Genomic DNA, 21,231 nt, shown 5'->3' with positions numbered 1-21,231 from the left:
CAGGAGGCAGAGCCAGTCGGATCTCTGGGAGTTCGAGGCCAGCCTGGTCTACAGATGGAGATCCAGGACAGGCTCCAAAACTACACAGAGAAACCCTGTCTCGGAAAAAAAAAAAAGTAGATGAAAAGATATGGGTTAATTTAAGTTATAAGAACTAGTTAAAGCACTAGAGAGATGGCTCAGTGGTTAAGAGCACTGGCTGTTCGCCCAGAGGTCCTGAGTTCAATTCCCAGCACCCACATGGTGGCTCACAACCATCTGTAATGAGATCTGGTGCCCTCTTCTGGCCTGCAAGCGTGCATGTAGGCAGAACACTGTATACATAATAAATAAATAAATCTTTTTTTTTTTTTTTTTTAAAGAACTAGTTAGAAACAAGCCTGGGCTGTTGGTGGAGCTTTCATAATTAGTAAGAAGTCTCTGTTGTTTTTGGTGAGCTGGTGGCTAAAGAAAACTCCACCTCCAGTTGAGCATGTTTCTTCTATAAACACAAGCCAGGGTGTGTTGGCTATTGCTACCAAATCACTGACCAACAACCACTCTACAACTCAATGGCATATAGTCACGTACTGCTGCAGATCCCTGCTGGGCTTGGCTGGTATTGTGAAGGCAATACAGACCCCATCTTAGGGTAGGGCCACCATCTTAGCCCACCTGCTGTACTCAGTTCCAGGAAGGACCTCAGGAATGTGCCGTGGCAACTGGAACAGATACCGGGCAGTATGATACTGGAGACAAGGGCGGCTTATGGCCCTTGAAGACATTTAGATAATCCTGCTGACCAGCCCAGATATCCTGTTCATTGAGTTGTGGTTTCCTGCCAAAAGTACAATCCAATAGTTTCAAATGTGGCTTTGAGTCTAAAGTCTAGACCAACAGTTTCAAAAAACCACCTTGCCCCATATCCCTTCTACATATCCCAAGCATGTAATTTCCGGCTTGTGGTTTTCCCTATAAAAACCCTCTACTCCTGGGCTCGTGGCCACCACATTTCCTTCCATCTGCCATGCAGTGGCCTAGGTTAAACCTGAATAAAAGGACCCTTATGTACTTGCATTGGAAACTGGCTCCTTGGTGGTCTCTGGGGGTTTTGCAAAAAACGGGTACAACAGTGTGGCTTAGCTTTGTTCCTCTTGTCTTTTCTTCTTGGGACAGACTGGTGTAGAAACGTCATCTTGGAGCCAATGGCAAAGGTACAGGGTCCACAGACAAGTTTCCTTGAGACTTAGGCTTGGAAACTACACATGGTTGCTTCCGATTTATAGTGTCAAAGTAGCCTCAAAGTTGGGTTCAGGATCCAAGGGTGAGAAGAGAGCCCCAGGCCCCTTTGTGATCGAGAAGACTAGTAAAGGAAAGCCCCCAGCTAGTCAAGTGATCGAGAAGACTTGTAAAGGAAAGCCCCCAGCTAGAACATGAATACAACAGTTGTATGTAAATCCTCAGCTTTGACCCTCATGACTCACAATCCTGCCCCTGTGGGGGCGCTGAGAAGAGCCTGATCCTAGCTGAGCCTCACATTGATTAACCAGGGTCACTAGCTAAGAGGACGGGTAGAAGATTATGCAAAGAGAGATTATGCTGAGACCCAAACCCCTGGAAAACAACAGTCATGGACGCAGGACCTCAGAATCTTCTAGAAGCTGATCTTCGAGAAAAGGAAAGACAAACAGGTAAGGGAGGACTGGGGCTGGGGGAGTCTGATGGAGGGTGAGAAAGGGGAGTGGGGAGGGGACCGACGGGAGAGACAGCCAGCAATGCACACATGCACGTGGGACCCGAATAGGAGCGGATGTAGTGAGCATGGGGAGAGGTAGTGGGCAGCCATCCCAGCCTTGGCCTGGAAGTTGAGGCTTCGGTAATGGTCACGCCCACAAGGCGGGGCTGAGGGAGGACGCTGAAGACCCAGAACCAAGAGGATTAATGGTGTGTGCCACCACCGACTGGCCCATCAGTCCCTTTTCATGTGGATTAGTTTGACTAGGATAAAGTGAGTCCAAAACATTTATTTTTTTTCTCCCTCCGTGTAGTTTTGGTGCCTGTCCTGGAACTAACTCACTCTCTAGACCAGGCTAGCCTCGAACTCAGAGAGATCCGCCTGCCTCTGCTTCCCGAGTGCTGGGATTAAAGGCATGCACCACCGCCGCCCGGCCAAATCATTCTTCTGTAAAGATATTCATGGTCATCTTCATTCAACTAACAGTAAGATCAGTTCAGGCCTTCATGGACGCACACCCTTGCTGGTAAGGATTCAGAAAGGGTATTTTTCAGTCTCTGCCAAAACAGAGATTGAATCGAGAGAAGGGGAAGAGGAAAGCCTAGGCTGAGAATAGCCCCAAACACCTGGGGCCTCAAAAACAAAAAGTCGACAAAACAGTAACTAGCACATTCGCTCTCAGAAATTACTGTCTAACTGGTCCTGATAAGCCCTAGGCTTTGAAATTTGAGAAATCTCCACGTGACTCGAATGAGCAGACAAGCCTGGGACCCACTGTGTCCTGGGGCTCGTGGCAGGAGGCAGAGAGCGAACCTGGAGTGTGCAGAACAGTCCATCTTAGGTCAGGTTGGAACTCTGGACCCTTAGCCAGCGCTTCCAGTTTCTGAAAGCCGCGACCGCTGAGCACAAACCCTGTCCTGGGGAGGCATGCGCAGCCAGCCTCTCGGAGCATGCGCAGTCGAGGCGCTGGAGGTTGGTGGGCGGGGCCTGGAGCCCTGCGAGGCCGCGTCCCCGGAAGTGTGGAGTCTGCGGCCGGTCCGCCGGTGACTCGTGTCCGACGTCCCGGGAGCCGCACGTGGCTGCTCCGCCTCGGCCCGGGAGCGGCCACGTCGCCCTGGAGCCGCGGGTCTCGGTCGCGGAAGCCGTGTCGTCCCTGACCATCGCGGACGCGTTCGTTGCGGCCTCTGCGGGCCCCGCCCCGCCGCGTCCCGCGCTCCCCAGCCGGTTCATCTGCTCCTTCCCCGACTGCGGCGCCAGTTACAACAAAGCCTGGAAGCTAGACGCGCATCTGTGCAAGCACACGGGGGAGGTAACCTGCCCGCGGATGCACGTGGCAAGCCCGGCGCGGGGGCTGCGACCTGGGCTTGGCCGGCGAAGGCGATGAGCCCGGACGGGGGGTCCACTCATCTTTAGTAGCGGGGTCTGACCATTACCGGGATCTGGAAGTCAGCTACCACTAGACACACCCATCCGCCCAGAGAACCTCCGCCTACTAGAGCTCCTGCAAGGGAAAGCTTAAAGGTTCCCTGCAAGCAACAAGTGTGCACCCTTTTAATTGCAGGAGGGCTTTGGTCGGGTACCAAGGCTGGGTAAAGGGGTGGTCAGGTAAAGCCTTCCTGTTCGGCTTTTCCCCGGGCCCCTCTTGGCAGACTTACCCACTACTGCCATCCCTCATAACCTTTGTGACTGTACCCCCTCTTCAGTCCTTGCCTGTTCTGTTCCCACGTTTGTCCCGGTGTCAGAGCTTGCCATTCCTTCTAGACCATAATGCTGCACGTTGGTTGGACACTAAGCTGTGTTTATTGTCCCACAATAATTTGACCCTCCTCTGGGACTGGAGCTGAAGAAGGTTCTTTGACTGTTCTGGGCAGTATGGCTCACCTATGTCTTCCTGTCCACTGGCTGTCTAGTACTGTGATTGAGGGCTTGGTACCACCCTCCTGGATTTCGAGTATTTCTGTAGTTAGGTACACCAAACTGGATGTTGGGACATGATGTAGCTTTACTGTGGATTCACCAGATCATCCCCTTCCTCCAGGGTCCCAAAGGGAGATTGCAATTAGGGGTGGGAGCTGTTTCCTCGTTTGCCCTTGCACCTATGAGCTTTTTCAACGGTGACACATTTTTCTGTATCTGTCCATATGGCATCTCTTAGTACAGATACTGAGCTCTCCTGGGATGATACAGCCTGCTCCTTCCTCTGCCCTGAGTTCTTTTCAGTTGGTAAACTGATGCTGTGGGAGAGATGTGCAAACAGGCCACATATGCTCATGTCAAAGTAATCTTGAAAAGAGCTTTGCTGGGGAAGCCTGGTCTCTTAGAAGAGCAGGTTAGCTTGCTTATTTCAGATGCTGTCTGTCCTAAAACACATGATCAAAGAGCAAGCTGGGGGAGGGTTTATCAGGCTTACACTTCAGCGTTGCTGTTCATCACTGAAGAAGTCAGCACAGGAACTCAAACCGGGCAGGATCCCAGAGGCAGGAGCTGATGCAGAGGCGCCGCTTACTGGCTTGCTTCCCATGGCTTGCTCAACCCACCTTCTTATAGAACCCAGGACCAGCAGCTTGTGTCAAGTTGACCCACAAAACCAGCTAGTACACTGTCTACCCACAAAAGGAAAGTCTGTTTACTACAGCGACTTATGAGAAGATGGCTTGATTATGGTGTGGAACTTGGTACAGCAAAATTAGCTCTTGCCTGAGGGTAGCAGGTGCCTTCCTGAGTGGACACATCCCTGGAGTGGAAGTCTGAGGCTTTTGCCTACCACAACTCAGACTTAACAACAGAACTGATGGGGTAGGGTAGCTCAGTGAGGAGGGGCACTTGTCAGATCTGAGGACCTAGATTCCTGGAACTCAAGCGTAGAAGGAAAGAACTGACTCCCAGAAGTTATCCTCTGACCTCCACACGTATGCATTGTACACACACACATAACACACACAATCAACCAATCAATAAATAAATGTATGATTTTTTTCCTTCCACCTCTTTTTCCAGAGGCCATTTGTCTGTGACTATGAGGGCTGTGGCAAGGCCTTCATCAGAGACTACCATCTGAGTCGCCATGTCCTGATTCACACTGGAGAAAAGCCGTTCGTGTGAGTAGGGGCTGACTAGGCCTTTGGAGTGGGGTATGTTCGGCATGGAGCCCTGGCGGGATGGTCGCTGATTCATAAGATTCAGAATGGAGGATGGGCTGAAATGGCTTAGTGGGTAAAAGTGCTCACCTCCAAGCTTGGTCTTGGAAGTGTTGTTTGTGGCTCCGACGGGCTCCTCACGAGTCGGTGCCTGACAGCAGTGGTTCTGTGCTCCGAGAACATGAAGTCCCCGTCCCTCGTGTGGTGATGGCCTGTGCTCCTCTTCCCTTTCTCCTTCCCTTCCCCTGGGTGCTTGGCCCTCAGAAATGAAGCTGTGGCCCAGCTGTACTGATAGACCTTTCCACTCCAGTTTGCCAGGGTCCTTCTTGCCCCTGCCCCTGCCATTGGTTCCGCCATGGTTTGTGACCCTGTCCTCCTGTCCTGCGCGTGTGTTTAAATGTCTGTGTTAGAGTGAACAGTGAAGAGAAGCTAAGCACAAGCTGCTCACCCATTGGTCTGTGTTCTGACTGGAATCAGAAGTAGAATTAGAAAGTGTAGGGTACTCCAGGGTCTTCAGGGACTTGGGCTCCAAATTGGAGACTCTGCCATTCTCATCTTGGGGTTTCAACACTGTAGTCCAAGACGCCCATTTGGTTCCCAGCTTTTTCAAAGAGGGCAGTGGACATGCTGACCCCACTTAAGGCACTGTGAGAGTTGAGTAGGATGGCCTGGACTTGGCCATGTGGCCACCTCCAGTTGCAGGGGTGGTGGGGAGGAAGCTTAGGTACGTAACAGGCCTCCTGTGTGCCGCTGTGGCCCCTGCACTGTGCCCCTCATTGTGCTCACTGATCGCTGGACTCCTTGCCCAGGTGCACAGTGTCTGAGGGAGTCTCCTCATGCAGTGAGACTGGGAAAGGCGTCCTAGTTCATTTCAGGGCCACGAACTCTTCACAGGGGACTTAACTCTTTCAAGGACAAGATTTCAACACAAGGGGAACTGGAATGGCCTAGTGACGTCCCGAGGGGACAGTGGGTCACAGTTCTGTGCCAAGCATGTTTTCACTTGTAGTGACAGTACTGGAGCCAGGCTCTTTCCCTTGTTGAAAATGCAGCTTATGATTACATTTCTCACAAAAGGAGGTTATTAGATTAAATTAAAGTAGTTGAATCTGGGCACCACTGTAGCCTGAGCAGCATTCAGGCATCCGAGGCCAGTGTTTCCTCCCTTTGCCAGTGTTCAGAGATGGGTGACCCAGTGTACATTTTATCCTGAGTGCAAGTGCAGAGCATTCTGTTGCACACCTGTCCAAGTTGAGGCCTGCATGACATGGTTTGACCCGTGGGACTGCACCCCCACCCCTCCACTGAGCCACAGTCCCATCCTGACACTTTGGAATTTACTGAGAGGCTACTTTATAGTGTTTCTTGCAATCATCCGCTTTTATAAAGTAGAAGGATGTTCACATCTTAAAAAAAAATACTATTTTATTATTTTATGTGTATGAGTGTTTTGCCTGCATGTATTTCTGTGTCGTGTGTGTGTGCATGGTGCCTGTGGAGACCAGAAGAGGGCGTCAGATCCCCTGGAAGTAGAGTTACAGATGGTTGTGAGCCACCACGTGGGTTCTGGGAACTGAACCTGGGTCCTCTGCTGGAGCAGCCAGTGCTCTTAACTGTTGAGCCCTCTCTCCAGCCCCACATGTTCACACCCTAAACCTTTCCGCTTTGGTGTGTTATATTTTGTTCATATAATCTCTTACAGTTGTGAAGATAATGGCTGTAATCAGAAATTCAACACAAAATCGAACTTGAAGAAGCACATCGAACGCAAACATGAAAATCCACGGAAACAGTATATAGTGAGTATGGCCTGATATGCTTCAGTTTTGACTGTTTTTACATTTGTTACCGAAGTGAGTTTGCCTAAACCTGATTTTATCTTGTGGAGATGTAAAGTCCAGCATTGGCTGTCCTCATCCTGCAAGCTTTCATTTTGAAAACTCACTTTGGGCACATTTGTGTTACTGACGACTACCCAGCAGAAGCATGCTTGCTTTTCTGATTGCCGTTGCTCTTTAAGGTTTTGAGATGAAGCATTTCACAGGGACTAAGTGGGTGAACGTTTATATTCCCTGAGGCACTTAGGTCCTGAGAAGCTGTTGTTGAATTTTAAAAAGTTTCATGTTCATTTTATAAGCAAGTGTTTTGCCTGCACATGTGCCTGTGCACCACATGCATGTGGGTGCCTGTGGGGGTCAGAGGAGGGTGTCAGCTCCTTTGGAACTGTAGTCAGATGGCTGAGAAGCACCAGGTGGATGCTGGAATCGGCACCTGGCTCCTCTGAGACAGAAGCAAGTGTTCTTAACTGAGCCGCCTGCAGCCCCGGAGAGGACGTCCACATCTGCTGAGTCTGCCTTTACTAACCGGTGCTTATCTTTCTTCACAGTGCACTTTTGAAGGCTGCACGAAAGCCTTTAAGAAGCACCAGCAGCTGAAGACGCACCAGTGCCAGCACACCGGAGAGCTGCTCTTCAGGTCAGGGCTTTGCAGGCACTGAGTTCAGATCAGAGGGTCCTGAGCCAGGCTGTCCTGGGTGCCCATGGGGACTCCACAGTTGTATTTGTTTCTGTTCCCCTAAAGACCATTTTGCATGTGTGGGGAACAGCTCTTGAGAGCCGGGCAGCTGTGGTTAAGCTTGAAGGGAAGGTGAGGAACTACCTCATGAAGTAATTGGGCTCCGCCTGCCCTGGGGTTTCCTGGGTACTCAGAAGGACAGATGGGGACAGGGGTGCGGTGGTCAGGTGTGGTGGTTTCCTGCACATTGGGCTGCTGCAGTGACAGTGCGGTCTCACCCACAGGCTTGTGGTTGCATTGGTGTGCGGTTTTCACTGGTGCTGAGGATGCAGTGCACTGCCCTTTCCTCAGACACCTGAAGCCCTCACCTGCTCGTCCCTTTCCTCCTTGGCTTCTGTTGTCTGTTTTCTTTCTTTCTTTTTTTATAAAGTGAGACCCTAGACAGGCCATCTGCTTTTTAAAATAATTTATTTGTATTTTACGTGCATTGGTGTTTTGCCTGCATCTATGTCTGAGGGCGTCAGATCCCCTGGAACAGGAGTTACAGTTATGAGTTGCCATGTGGGAGCAGGGTATTGAACCTGGGTCTTCTGTAAGAGCAGTCAGTGCTCTTAACCGCTGAGCCATCTCTCCAGCCCCCATTTTCTGTTTTCTTGAGACAGGTCTTGCTGCATAGCTCAGGCTAGCCCTAAACTCTCAGTTTTCCTGCCCCGATCCTCGGTGCTATGGTCAGAGGCATGTGCTGCCGTGCCCAGCAACAAACACCATTTGTTTTTTTATTGTTTGTTTGTTTGTTTGTGTCTTTTTTCAAGACAGGGTTTCTCTGTGTAGCCCTGGCTGTCCTAGAACTCACTCTGTAGACCAGGCTGGCCTCGAACTCAGAGATTGCCTGCTTCTGCATCTTGAGTGCTGGGATTAAAGGTGTGCGTTACCACTGCCCAGCTCTAAACACCTTTCTCTTTGTTGTTGGTGTTTTCTGGTACTGGCCCTGAGCTGCACCCCAGTCCTTGTGCTGTGTCCCTGTCTGACAGTGTAGCATATTGGTCACACCACAGACCAACAGCTCAGGATGGTCCAGTGTCACCTAAACCAAGTCGGCCTCCTGACGTGGCTTCTGTAGCCACACAACAATATTTTCAGAACTATGAGAACTTTCAATTTGGTGACAGAAACAAAAGATGTGTTTTTCTCAAAAAGCTTGTTTTGCTCCAAAGCTGGCCAGGTCACTGGTGTTTGTATTTAGGGCTCTACTGAATATTTTGGTGACAGGTTTGGTGTGGGAAGCGATGGGCTCCGGTGAGGAGCTCAGCAAAGTTCTCCACAGGAAGGGACTGGCTAATGCTTCGCATGCTGCTTCCCCAGGTGCACCCAGGAGGGATGTGGGAAGCACTTCGCCTCCCCCAGCGGACTGAAACGGCACGGGAAGGTTCACGAGGGTACGTACAGATGGTCACCGTGCCGGCCCTGAGGACACTAACAGCAGCAGCCTGTGCTTGGCGTCCTTGGTCTGCTCCACGGTCACACTGAGCCCGGGAGAGCTGTGTGGCAGACAGAGGACACTGTTGTGTTGTGTGGGTCTTGGCCTCTTGTCACTGCCATTGAAAGTTGTACTGTTCCTAAGCACCCGGCTGTGCTTGAGTTTATTAGTAACTCCTTTCGTATGCTGCTGTGTCTCCTTTTCTGGTTAGCTAAAGTGTGCAAAGGTTTAGCTTGTCCAAGTTCCCAGAGCAGTGAGTGTGACACGCCCACTTGATTGCACGCAGTGGAGCAGCACATTTGTGAGAAGAGGAAACTGCAGGGCACGCAGTCCCTTCTGGCGTTAGTTCGCGCGGGGCTAACAGGGCAGGCCGTGGGTAACTCTTTGGTGTTCTTGAACAGGCTATCTATGTCAAAAGGGATGTTCTTTTGTGGCAAAAACATGGACAGAGCTTTTGAAGCACACGAGAGAAGCCCATAAAGGTAGGTGGCCATGGGGCTGAGGAAGAGCACTGCACTGGGGAGCCGAAGCATGCTTTGAAAGAATGGAATGTGTACATGTGCTGTAAAGGAGGGGTTCTGCAGCACGCCACGGGGAGTGATGGCTTCCTGGGCGGTGAGGGGCTGCTGTGGATCTCTGAGCCGGTGCGGCCATGCACTCTGCTTTCCTGAGGCTCTGCAACTCTGCAGGGCTTCTTGGGAAATGCTGCTGTGAGTCAGGACAAAGGCAGACGCCATGACATTAATTCCACCTGCCTAGTCACCTAGTTGGGAGCCAGGAGAGAACTTGGGATTCGGAGCCAGTGAGATGAGGGGTTGAAGCTTCCTCTGGAACCCCTGGTTTGTGTGTAGTCACAGGACTAGCTATTGTGTAGTAATAGGGAGGGAAGGTGGTTAGTGAGTATCTCCCACCAGAGGAAGTCACCTGCGCAGTATGCCAGAAGACTTTCCAGCGCAAAGACTACCTTAAGCAGCACATGAAGACGCATGCTCCCGAAAGGGACGTGTACCGCTGTGTGCGCGAAGGCTGTGGAAGAACCTACACAACTGTGTTCAACCTGCAGAGCCACATTCTCTCCTTCCACGAGGAAGCACGTCCCTTTGTCTGTGAGCACGCCGGCTGTGGCAGGACGTTCGCAATGAAAGTAAGTGTCCTGCCCCAGGCTGGGGTCTCCCCGTGCAGCCTGCAGAGCCCCAGGTCCCCATTCTGACCCGGCTGGGCCAGAAGCCCTGGGGTTTGGGAAGCTGATGGCTTATTTTAACAGGTGCTCTAGAACAGTGGTTCTCAACCTTCCGAACACTGCAACCCGTTAATATAGTCCTCATGCTGTGCTGACCCCCAGCCATAACATAATTTCGTTGCTACTTCATCGTTGTAATCTTGCTACTCTTATGAGTTGTGATAATCTGATATGCAGGATGTCTGATAGTCAACTCCAAAGGGGTCCTGACCCACAGGTTGAGAACCACTGCTCTAGGGCGTTCTGGCTGTGCTGAGTGTGGGTGCCAGAGTCCTTATTTAGAGATACTCTGAGCTTGTAGACCATCGTGTAGGGCCTGAGGAAAGAGGTGACTAACACAGGTGGGCTACCTGGGGGCTGTGGGATCTTGGCTTGATTGTGACCTGATTCAAGGGTCACTCAGGAACATGGTTCCTGCCGGGGGACTGTGCGGCTTGCTTCAGCCTAGCTGGTGTCTTCAGAGCTCTTGCTACGGATTATAAACTCTCCAAGCATAGCTCGGATCAGTGCCTACAACATGCTGTGGTGACCAGCCAGCAGGGCAGAGGCCAGATTTCCATCTGGTGTTTAGGGATGCAGCTGAGAGATTCAGCTAAGTAAGCTTGAGCTTGCAAGTTCAACCCTAGGTTTCCCTTCTCAGGAAAGGTCTGAGTTAGTAGATTGGGATGGAGTCAGTTCCCAGCATGGTCCTTGGGAAGAAAGTCCCTCTGCTAAGGAGTTGAAGTCTCCCCTGGCTTTGGTCAGGGAGCTGGGTGGAAGTCAGATTCTGGCCACAAACAGGCAGCTGGCAGTTGATTGCACCATCTCACCACATTTTCATGTTAGCAGGCACCAAGAGTTTGTAATTTTTTAAAAAGGTTAATTAGTGGAACCAGCATAGAGGTGGTTGTGAGCCACCATGTGGTTTGTGGGAACTGACCCCGGGTCCTCTGCGAGAGTGGCTACACATGCGCTAACCACCGAGCCACCCCAGCCCCAAACCGAGGGTTTCTGAAGTGGGCTTCTTTCTCCTGTACTTGCAGCAGAGCCTCATGCGGCACAGCGTTGTGCATGACCCCGACAAGAAGAGGGTGAAGGCCAAAGTAAGTGGAGCTGCTTGGATTGGCACTTGGCTGTGAGGCCTGCTTGTCCCCGCCCCCCCTCCTCCTGTCCCCGCCCCCCCCCCCTGGGTGTGTCCACCTTTGAAGGTGTGACTCCTCAAGGACTGTCACTGTCAAGCGGGTGTGTTGTGATGCAGGTAATTCAATCGTCTCTTTCCTTACTCCCAAAGGTAAAACTGCCTCGGGCAAGACGGAGCTTGGCCTCTCGCCTCAGTGGGTACTTCCCTCCTAAAAGGAAACAAGAGCCAGACTCCTCCATGCCCACAAGTGCAGAGTCCAGCAGCAGCAGCCTGCAAGGCAAGATGTTCCCACTGGCTGCATCACTTACCCTCCAGTAGGCAGCCCTGGCTGCGGGATCGACTCCAGGGCAGCCAGCAGGGCTTCTACATGTGCCTGGATTTTGTTTATTAAAATCACTGACACAGAACGTCTGATTCCTTGGTCCTGTGGTCTTTGCTCGAAGTGTTCCTTCTCTGGGGCTCTTGTGAGTCTCTGTAGGCCTTCTCTTCTTTCTTGCTCAAGGGGCGGAAAACACAGGTGGAGGCGCTTCCTCCTCTAACGGCTTTCGGTCTGCTTGAGAAGGTTGCCAGTCCAGGCATAGTCTGGAGAATCTGGTTAAACACCTCATCCTACAAAGAACAGCAGTGCAAGGTAAGTTTAAACTTGGTGTCTCTGATGCTGTGGGGAAATTGCGCATGCGCCCTGGAGCTGCTGTGACAGGCTGGTCAGTGTCTACATCTGCTTGTCCTGTCTGCACAGGAACTCCATGTGCTAACTACCACAGGCCACTGCAGCCCCCACTCTGCTGTCACAGCACCAGGGGCTACAGCTAGCCCACCTACGCTCTCCCAAAAGTCAAGCACTGGGGTTGGGTCTTGGCAGAGTGCTTTCCTAATTCTGAAGGGAGGGAGGGAGGGAGGGAGGTCCCACCTGGACTCTACAAAGTCTGAAGCAGTTGCATTGTGTCCTGCAAGTGTGGGATGCAGGCAGCCTGGGTTGAAATCCCACTGTACCACGCTGCCTTTGGTGGTGAGAAAGTGAGCTAGGCTTAAAGGCCACGCAGCACTCCAGGGATTCTAAGAGTAGAGTTCCCCAGAGAAGAGGTGAATGGGAGAGACACCTATGAACTATCTGCTTTTTATATTTGAAATGTTAGCTATCCGGCAGTTTTTAAAAGACAATATAGCTTTTATATTACAATTCTTAAAAATGTGTATGGGTGTTGTTGTGTCTGCATGTATGTATGTATGTGTACCACATGTGTGTGGTGCCCACAGAGGCCAGAAGAGGGCACCATATTCCTTGGAACTGGAGTTACAGACTTGTGAACTGCCATGTGGATGCTGGGGACAGAATGTGGGTCCTCGGTAAGAACAGTGGGTGCTCTGGACTACAGAGCCATTTCTCTCATCCCCAGAACAGTTTCCATGGCACAAATATGTTATGATGGAAAACATGTATACAGTAAGTGTACAGTTGGACACACGGCGGTAGAATCACTAGTCAGTTTCTTTGCTTGTCGTCTTCCCAGTTTTTCTATAACTTCTTGTATCAGAAAAGAAAGGCCCAGCAGGGGCTCACACCTCCTCACCATCTCATTCTCCAGCTGGTCTGTACTTTTCTTCTTCTTTATTGTGACTTGAACGTGGTATCTTTTCTCAATCCACTGCTGAATCTGTTTACTCTTTGTGTCCAGGTCATGCTGTCCAATATTTGAAGAAAAAATGACTTCCTTTACCACAGCTGGTCCTGGGTGGAAACAGGGACGTTTATTGCTGGGTCTGTTTACTGCTGTCTGAAACCTCAGCTTCTGCCCATGGGTGACTCTGACAGCCTGAGCTCACTTCAGCCTCGTGGACCATCAGCTGCTTTTTAGTGGGGCAGACAGGCATAAAGGTGTGTGTTTTTAGTGTGCGTGCATGTGCATGTGTGGTGTGTGTAGGCGTGCCTGAGTGCACGTGTACACGCATGTGTGCCTATCTATGGTCGGAGCAACCTCGAGTGTTGGTCCTCACCACCTTGAGAAAAGGTCTCGTTTTCACACTACACCAGGGGCACTGGCCTGTAAGCTTCTAGGACTCTCCTGTCTCCTGCTGCCGTCTCCCCAGGGGGCAGGCTTGGAGTGCACACACTGGTGCTGCTAAGACTTTCAAACTCACACTTGTGCATGAGCACTCTGAGCCACTGACCTCTCCCCCATGCCCCGTGTTAGACTGAGCTATGAATCTGGAGGAAGACCATCCAAGAGAAACAGGGGGTGCAGTAGGCAACTCAGAGATGCAGCTCAGGTGGCAGAAGGGCAACCTTAGGACAAGCAGAGGCTCCTCACTGTCACTGTGCTGACAATCAGTGTGACAGTACCGGGAACAGAGGAGCCGCATCTGGTACTGCCATGGTTTAGGTTCACAGAACACAGAGTACACACGAGCATTCCTAAGACTGAAGAACTGGGAAGAGACCAGATGCCATGGGGATGGGTTAACAAATCAGATCTGTTCCTAATAACTTATCCACAGCTATCCTATGAACATGGGATATGCATTTAAAAAGAAAAATATTTACTACATATACAGTGTTCTGCCTGCAGGCCAGAAGAGGGCACCAGATCTCATTACAGATGCTTGTGAACCACCATGTGGGTGCTGCGAATTGAACTCAGGTCCTCAGGAAGAGCAGCCCATGTTCCTAATCTCCGAGCCATCTCTCCAGCCCCTGGGATATGCCATTTTTAAAAAACATAATTTGCATACTGTTTCTGAACATCTGTCATTAACATTGGCTAAAGTCCATGAGAGTGTACAGGGACATCTCTCTTGGGGGCATGGAAGAGGCTTCAACTTTTTGGTAATGTTTAAAATCTGAATCACAGCCAGATTTACTCTTTTTGGATGATAGACAATTATTATTTTTTCTTTTTCTTCTTTTTTTTTTTTTTGGAGACAGGATTTTTGTGTGTAACATCCCTAGTCCCCCTAGCCCTCCATTTGTAGACCAAACTGGCCTCAAACTCAGAGATTCTCCTGCCTCTGCCTCCTGAGTGCTGGGATTCAAGGCATGTGCCACTACACCTGGCTTTATTACCTTTTTTTATAGGCCTTTAGAGTTTCTAGCACCTCCTTGTTTCCCACCAGTTGGTTCTGGGTCTCCATCAGAATGAGGTGAAGACCGGCTCTCTGGGCTCTACATTCCACTCTCCGTGTTCTGGCTGACGTGATAACTCCTGACCTCTGGTTAGCTTCCTATGAATGTTAGTTTTCATGTTAGCGTTCCTGGGGTATTATAAAGTAGCTTTTCTTGCCTCACAGCGCTCAGCCTCCTACAGTAGAGCCAGCCCCCAGTCCTTGTCACGGTGTGGAGCCCATGGAGCCGGAAGAGCCAGCCCAGTGCCTGGCCTCCAAGTGGCTTCCGTGACAGGTTCCTGAGGGTGATGGCGGTGTGCACTGGCCAGGGCTACTGTGAACCCTTTCAGGATTTACAAGGTGCTTAAAAAGCAAAAGGACAGGAAGGAGGTTGGGCATGGAGAACATGTCTATCAAGTGCTGTGGATATCGCTCTGTGTAAATAAAGTTCTGATTGGCCAGTGGTCAGGCAGGAAGTATAGGCGGGACAAGAGAGAAGAGAATTCTGGGAAGTAGAAGGCTGGGGGGAGACACCGCCAGTTGCTGCCATGAAAAGCAACATGTAAAGATACTGGTAAGCCACAAGCCATGTGGCAAAGTATAGATTAACAGAAATGGGTTAATTTAAGATAGAAAAGGCAGATAACAAGCAGCCTGCCACGGCCATACAGTTTGTAAGCAATATAAGTTTCTGTGTGCTTTCTTGGTTGGGTCTGAGCGACTGTGGGACTGGCGGGTAAGAGAGATTTGTCCTGACTGGGCCAGGCAGGAAAACTCTAACTACAATCAAGTGCTGTTTCACTGCCCCAGCAGCCACACGGCTCGCCAGTGCATCTGGAGCCCAGGCTACAAGTGAAGGCGACTTCCATCACTTTGATCTCCTTACCTCGTTTCTCCCCACACTTGACAGGTTTAAAAGAAGAGGTGATGGACACGGGACATCAAAGGTGAGGGGCAAGGCATGGGAGTGAGGGGTGAAGGAGGACCCTCCCTGCAATGACGGCGAAACCAGCTACATCAGTTTCCAGTTTCTCATGTCCCACCTTCACCTTGGCCAACACAAGAGCTGAGTGCTGCCATGTTGTTAATACAGTTCCTCATGTCGTGGGGACCCCAACCGTAACATTACCTCATTGCTGCTTCATAACTGTGATCTTACTGTTTTGAACCGCAATGTAAATATCTGACATGGAACCCCTGTGGATAGGGGGGTCTCAACCCACAGGTTGAGAACCACTGCTTGGATGTATTTACAGCGCAAACGTTCAGCACCTACCAGTTTTGGGGTTGGCCTTTTCGCCTTCCCGCAGCCTTAGCCGCTCCTGGTGAATCTGCGCTCCGGTCATGAGCTGGTACTCGGGTGGCTCCGAGCCGGTGTTCTTCTTCACCAGCCTCAAGTCCTGCTGGTCCATGAGTCTGATTACATCTGCTCGGTGCATCATTCCCAGGTCACTGCCTTTCTCATCCAGGACGCGGATAATCCGCTCACTAATTTTCCTTCCAGTGTTGGTGAAAGCGTCTTTCCTTTTCTGTTTCTTCCCCTCTTGGCTGTCTTCAGTGGTACTAAAGGCTTTTGTGAAAGTCAGGTACAAGAGCTTCGGGGTGGAGGCCGTCGGGGACAGCGGTGCAGGAGCTGGCTTTGCAATGTATTTTCTGAAACATCTTCCGATTGAGGGTTGTAGCATCAACCTGGTCAGAAGAACGGCCATCCTGACAAAATGACAGGGGAGTGTGTTACAACTCAACCACTGGTGCTATGGTCCGCCAGTACGGTGCAGTGTGGCGCAGGTGAGGCTGTGCAGCCTTGTGGCACCTAGACCACCAGATCCACGTGTAGGAAGGCAACACCAACACATGGACTGTTGTCTGGCACTGTCCCTGGTGCAGCCGGTGACCAGACTGAGCAGCATGCTGTGACGCTACCTAGTTTCCCTAGATCCTACAGTGCCAGCTCAAAAGCAAAGTTATCTAAGGGTTTGTTGAGGAGGACCATGTAGAAATGCCATTTCAGGGACTGCAGAGTTGGCTCTGATTTAGTCTCTGCTCTCCCAGAGGACCTGGGTTAGACTCAGCACCCACATAGCATCCATATGTTCAACTGAACTCTAGTTCCGGGGATCTGACACCTCTCCTGGTCTTTGAGGGACTGCACACGTGCAGTGCACAACTATGCACGCAGGCAAGCACTTGTAAAATAGAAGAGACACAAAAAATGTAATGGCACTTCGGTGAAAAATGCTGCTTTAGCACGACCAAACAAGAAGCGCTGCTCACTTCTCATGGTATTTCTTGTGCGCACTTTTAATCACAGCACTCGGGAGGCAGAGGCAAGCAGATCGCTGAGTTCCAGGACAGCCAGGTCTACACAGTCAGACCCTGTCTCAGAGAAAAAAAAAACCCGAATTCATAATTATTATTATTCAGAACCTTTATTAGGTGCCTGGGAATCTGGCTCAGTGGTAGAGCATTTGCCTAAAATGTGCAAGGCCCTGGGTTTAATCCTCAGCACCGAACACAGGAGCAACAATCTTGGGAAATTGTTGTGTAGAAACAATGTAAAGAACAGCATGGCTGAAACCAGTTTTACCCTCCACCCACAACCTGCGAGGATCTGCTACAAAGTGGCCAGTGTGCCACCAGCAAACACCGCCACGCAGCTCTGCAGTCTTTTTAATGATCGCAGAGTCTGGTCCTGACAGAGACTGGGTTTCCAGATTTCCCTGAACACATTATCATTTTGTTTGGTGGTGACATTTTATTTACATTTTGGCTGCATGAAGTGGCTTCTTCTAGGCAGTTATATAATTTAAACATTAAGGAAAATGGCTGTAATTCTCTTCAACACACCGAAAATGCAAACATCTATTAGGCTGCTAATCGCCACTGTGTGTCACTGTCACCCCAGCTCCACTGACAACTGGTAAATTGGTAAAGAAACTGAAAAGAGCTGAGCATTTATTGTCTTTTTAGGAAAAACTGTGCCTGTCTATTTTGATGAGGAAAAGCTCTCTTTCAAGTATGGAGCTAATATAATAATATTCATCATCATCATCATCACCATTTTGCCACCAATGAAAATGGCACATTTAAGCAACAGTCAGACACTTCAGGTACAAGGATGATGCCAGGGGGTCACCCACACAGATTAAATATGTAAAACACTCTGCTGAGGAAGAAGCTGACCGTCACCATCATGACCAAGGGTCAGAGTGGCATCCCCACCAGAGGACAACCGGACACCCCAGGCATGTCTCCTGATGAGAAGCTACAGCAAATACCCAGTGCTTCCCACAACACAGTCTTGTCCCGAAGTGATCCAAAGCTGGCCTACCTTTCCACAGAGCTTCAAGCACAAGGCCAGGTCCAGAGAGGAGTGAACTGCAAAATACCACAGGGAAGCGAAATCACAAATCCAGATCGGGATTTGGACAAAGGCTTGCTGAGGATGGGAAGGGAAGGATAAGCTAGTTCTGAATAAAAAGACAAGGGAATTACAAAATGAAATGTGTCTGAGAAAAATCCCCCAAAAAGAGGAATTGGGGAAATGGAAATGCAGACTAGGTATTTGAAACTATCAAAAACTACCATTGATATTCACAGTGTGAAAATAAAATTCCCAGGAAACAAACATTGATGTATTTAGGTTCACGAGTGGAAAAGGTGGGGCAGGAAATGGGGTTAGAGGACGCTGTTACGGCAACATTTACTGCCTCGGGCTACATGGCTGCTAGTCCTTCCTCTAGCCATTCTTTGGCTTGTTTAAATTACTTTGTAATTAAAGTTTAAAGAAAACAAGAATTGATGGCCTAAAAGAAGTGGTCATGTCAGTGCACTAATCCAGCCCAAAGATCATGTTCATCTTACGGGAACAGACAGGCTGGCTTTGTGTGATATTCTGGTTAGATTTTTTTTTGGGGGGGGGGGTTGTTTTGTTTTGTTTTTGAGACAGGGTGTGTAACTGCTCTGGTTGTCCTGGAACTAGGTTTGTAGACGAGGCTGGCCTCAAATTCACAGAGATCTGCCTGCCTCTGCCTCCTGAGTGCTGGGAGTAAAGGCGTACACCACCACCGGGCAGTCCTGGTTAGTTCTTAGTCAACCTGACAAACCCAGAGTCATCTGGGAAGAGGGAACCTCAATTGAGTAAATTGCTCCTTCAGGTTGGCCTGTGGGCAAGTCTGTGGGGCATTTTTCTTGATTAATGATTACTGCAGGAGGGTCCGGCCCAAAGTGGGCAGTACCACTCCTGGGCAGGTGGTCCTGGGTGTGTAAAAAGCAGGCTGAAAACAAAATGGGGAGCTAGCCATTGACCAGTGTCCCTCTGTGGTGCTACTTGGTTTCTGCCCCCAGGTTCTTGCCCTAACTTCCCTCAATGATGGACTATGTTTGGGGCCTGCAAGCCAAACCAACCCTGTTTTCTCCAAGTCTTTGCTTTTTGGTTATGATGTAACTGTCTGATGTGCCCGGGCACCCTTGCCACGGTGCTGGTGCAGAGGTCAAAGGGCAACTTCCGAAATTAGTTCTCTCCTTCCACTTTACGTAGGTTCCAGGCACTGAATTCTGCTTTTCTTTGCTTTCTCTTCAACCTGATGATACTGGTTTTTATTTACTTATTTTTTGAGACAGGATCTCACTGTGTAGACCAGGCTGGCCTCCAATTCACGAGAGATAAGAGATCAGCCTGCCTCTGCCTCTCGAGTGAGGGCTAGGACTAAAGCCGTGCACCACCACACCTGGCCAGACACGAATTTGTACCGTTTATTTACTCACTGGTTTTCTGTAGCGTTCGTTACATAGTCAGAAGCTTACTGACACCTATTCACTCCAGAAGGAAGGGGTTCGAGTAGATTCAATCCTTTGTGAACTCAACTTTGGCGTCCTGCTCTAGCTATGAAGTTTCTTACCCTCACTTCCGGGAGGAGTTTCCAAAGTCCTGGCACCGGGACGCAGGACTTTAGTCCCAAGACTTCGGAAACTGAGGCAGGTCAGCCTGGTTACAGAGTGAATTCCAGCGCAGTCAGGGCTACGTACTGAGGCCCTGTTTCAATAAAAAAACAAACCAAAACAGAAAAGCCTCACAAGGTGTCTCTAAGGGTCGGCAGCGGGAACGCCCACCCGAGGGACACGCCCACCCGGAAGCCAGACACACTCTCCCCGCCCCGCCCCCACGCGCCCCAGGCCGTGCGCGTGCGCACGTCCGCGGCGAAAATGGCTGGAATCGCGGGTCGGTGGGAGCGCGGCAGCTGGGTTGGACCCCGAGGCCTGGCGCCACCGTACCCCGTCCGCCTGGGGCACTCTGCATAGACTGTTCCCAGGACACGTCCTCTCGCGTCAACCCCGCACCGCCGAGCCCTCACCTTAGCCCTACCTGGGCCGGAGACAGCGAGCGGGAAGAACCAGCAGATCGGTACACGGGCTCCGCGGATTGACCGCATCGGCTTCCGTAGCGGGCGGAACTTCCCGAGTCCTTAAAGGGAAGGTCCGCTAATAGAATAAAGTCCTCCGGGGGAAGGGGGGGAAGTACAGACGTTCTGAGGAAGAAACTGAGGAAATTGCTGCTTACTCACCTGCTGCTGCTCCTGAGAACGTTAAAATGTGGAGTCCCCAGAGCAGTCACTGCATCGCGTTCGCCAGTTACATTAATACCAATTTAATAAAGTATTAAATGCCTCGTACTATGTTTCACAAATATCTGGACAACCACTCTACGGTATGGAATACTGCCATCTGCATACGAGCAGATCAGACTAGTGAAAGCTCTGGGTAGCAAGGTATAAACCTCTCTCCTAAGACCACTGTCTGCTGACGAAAAGTGATGGATTCAGGCTCAAGAGCTGTCAGAACTGGGAGAAATCACGGCTCATCCGTCCACAGGCAGATGAGTCAGGGAAGAGGGCAGTGTGAAGCTTCACGCCCCTGTTACACCTGCTGGCTCTAGGGGCTGGCACCCATGCATCAGGCCGCTGACTGTCCCCTGCATGGGCGTCAAGTTCTTCAACAGGGGACTCCTTAGTGGGAGCACTTACATTCCTTTTATGAAGGGAAGCCATAGTATTTATAGGCCGCGTGTTAAACAAGGCAAGACCACGTTTTCTTATTTAGTTCTCACCAAATAACTCTATCAGGGTAATATCTGCTTATAACTATTACTCTTGCATCAGGAAACTAGGGAAACCTTAAATAGCTTCTTGAGAGCCACATCTAAGTCTTCTTTTTCTCGTCAGATCACAGCCTCTGGCACCTGAGCCTTGTGTCTGGCCAGGGCTGGGGCCTGCCTGTCAGCCATTTCCAAGTGAAATGAAGAATTAGAGGCCCTTTTTATTCTGCAAGAATTAGTCCTCATCGGGAAGATGGAAGCAGAGCTGTGAGGATAAAGCATGGTGCCCACCCTCTGGGTAGACGGCCTACACTGACTGTAAGTGTTGGTGGTAACATTTATATAAGCACCATACTTCTAAACACATACCATGTATCAAGTTAGTTTCATCCTCAAGACACCTTCATGATCTACTGCCATCGTTACCAATTTCATAGATGAGCGGACTGAAACATGAAGATGTTATGTGACTTGTCCCAACATCACATAATCAGCAGAGTCAAGCAGTAAAAAGAAGGCTGGGGTTGGGGATGTAGCTCAGTGGTAGAGCAATTGCCTAGCAAGCGGAAAGCCCAGGGTTCGATCCTCAGCCCCCAAAAACAAACAAACAAACAAACAAACAAACAAACAAACAATTGACATTTAAGCCGGGCGGTGGTGGCTCCCGCCTTTAATCCCAGCACTCAGGAGGCAGAGCCAGGCAGATCTCTGTCAGTTCAAGGCCAGCCTGGGCTACCAAGTGAGTTCCAGGAAAAGGCACAAAGTTACACAGAAACCCTGTCTCAAACAAACAAACAAACAAAAAAAAAAACAAAACAAAAAAAAACCAACAAAAA

General features: G+C 50.2%; 2 protein-coding genes across 6 annotated transcripts; one reads left to right on the top strand and one right to left on the bottom strand.

The window, feature by feature from the left end:
* Positions 1–1,609: 1,609 nt before the first annotated feature.
* On the top strand, positions 1,610–11,616 carry Gtf3a (general transcription factor IIIA). Its single transcript, XM_036172310.1, has 10 exons — positions 1,610–1,707; positions 2,582–3,023; positions 4,712–4,812; positions 6,554–6,650; positions 7,238–7,326; positions 8,728–8,801; positions 9,244–9,324; positions 9,757–9,986; positions 11,105–11,164; positions 11,353–11,616. Exons 1-10 carry the CDS (start codon positions 1,610–1,612, stop codon positions 11,518–11,520), a joined length of 1,440 nt encoding a protein of 479 aa, XP_036028203.1. The 3' UTR covers positions 11,521–11,616.
* Positions 11,567–19,728, bottom strand: Mtif3 (mitochondrial translational initiation factor 3). Of its 5 annotated transcripts, none has more exons than XM_036172236.1 (6): positions 19,667–19,728; positions 19,203–19,336; positions 17,633–17,679; positions 15,578–16,011; positions 12,774–12,931; positions 11,567–11,811 (listed from the first exon to the last, which is right to left on the bottom strand). In XM_036172236.1, the coding sequence occupies exons 4-6, from the start codon at positions 16,008–16,010 to the stop codon at positions 11,596–11,598; spliced, it is 807 nt and encodes a 268-aa protein (XP_036028129.1). In that variant the 5' UTR covers position 16,011; positions 17,633–17,679; positions 19,203–19,336; positions 19,667–19,728; the 3' UTR covers positions 11,567–11,595. The 5 variants fall into 5 exon arrangements, with proteins under 5 accessions (XP_036028129.1, XP_036028130.1, XP_036028131.1 ...); XM_036172237.1 differs by having other exon boundaries at positions 19,656–19,721; XM_036172238.1 differs by lacking the exon at positions 19,203–19,336 and having other exon boundaries at positions 19,667–19,724.
* Positions 19,729–21,231: the final 1,503 nt, after the last annotated feature.

Source organism: Onychomys torridus, chromosome 22 (genome assembly GCF_903995425.1).
Source record: "Onychomys torridus chromosome 22, mOncTor1.1, whole genome shotgun sequence".
NCBI lineage: Eukaryota > Metazoa > Chordata > Mammalia > Rodentia > Cricetidae > Onychomys > Onychomys torridus.
The sequence above is the reverse complement of the archived record's forward strand: the minus strand, read 5'-3'. Positions and strand labels throughout refer to the sequence as shown.

Coding starts and splice junctions, on each gene's coding strand:
- Mtif3 (XM_036172236.1), bottom strand. CDS start 16,010: ATGGCCGTTCTTCTGACCAGGTTGATGCTACAACCCTCAATCGGAAGA. Junction 12,932..15,577: donor AAAGGCCAACCCCAAAACTG/GTAGGTGCTGAA, acceptor GTTTCCACCCAG/GACCAGCTGTGGTAAAGGAA. Junction 11,812..12,773: donor ACCAGCTGGAGAATGAGATG/GTGAGGAGGTGT, acceptor TGTTCTTTGTAG/GATGAGGTGTTTAACCAGAT.
- Gtf3a (XM_036172310.1), top strand. CDS start 1,610: ATGGACGCAGGACCTCAGAATCTTCTAGAAGCTGATCTTCGAGAAAAG. Junction 6,651..7,237: donor ATCCACGGAAACAGTATATA/GTGAGTATGGCC, acceptor CTTTCTTCACAG/TGCACTTTTGAAGGCTGCAC. Junction 9,987..11,104: donor GCAGGACGTTCGCAATGAAA/GTAAGTGTCCTG, acceptor CTGTACTTGCAG/CAGAGCCTCATGCGGCACAG.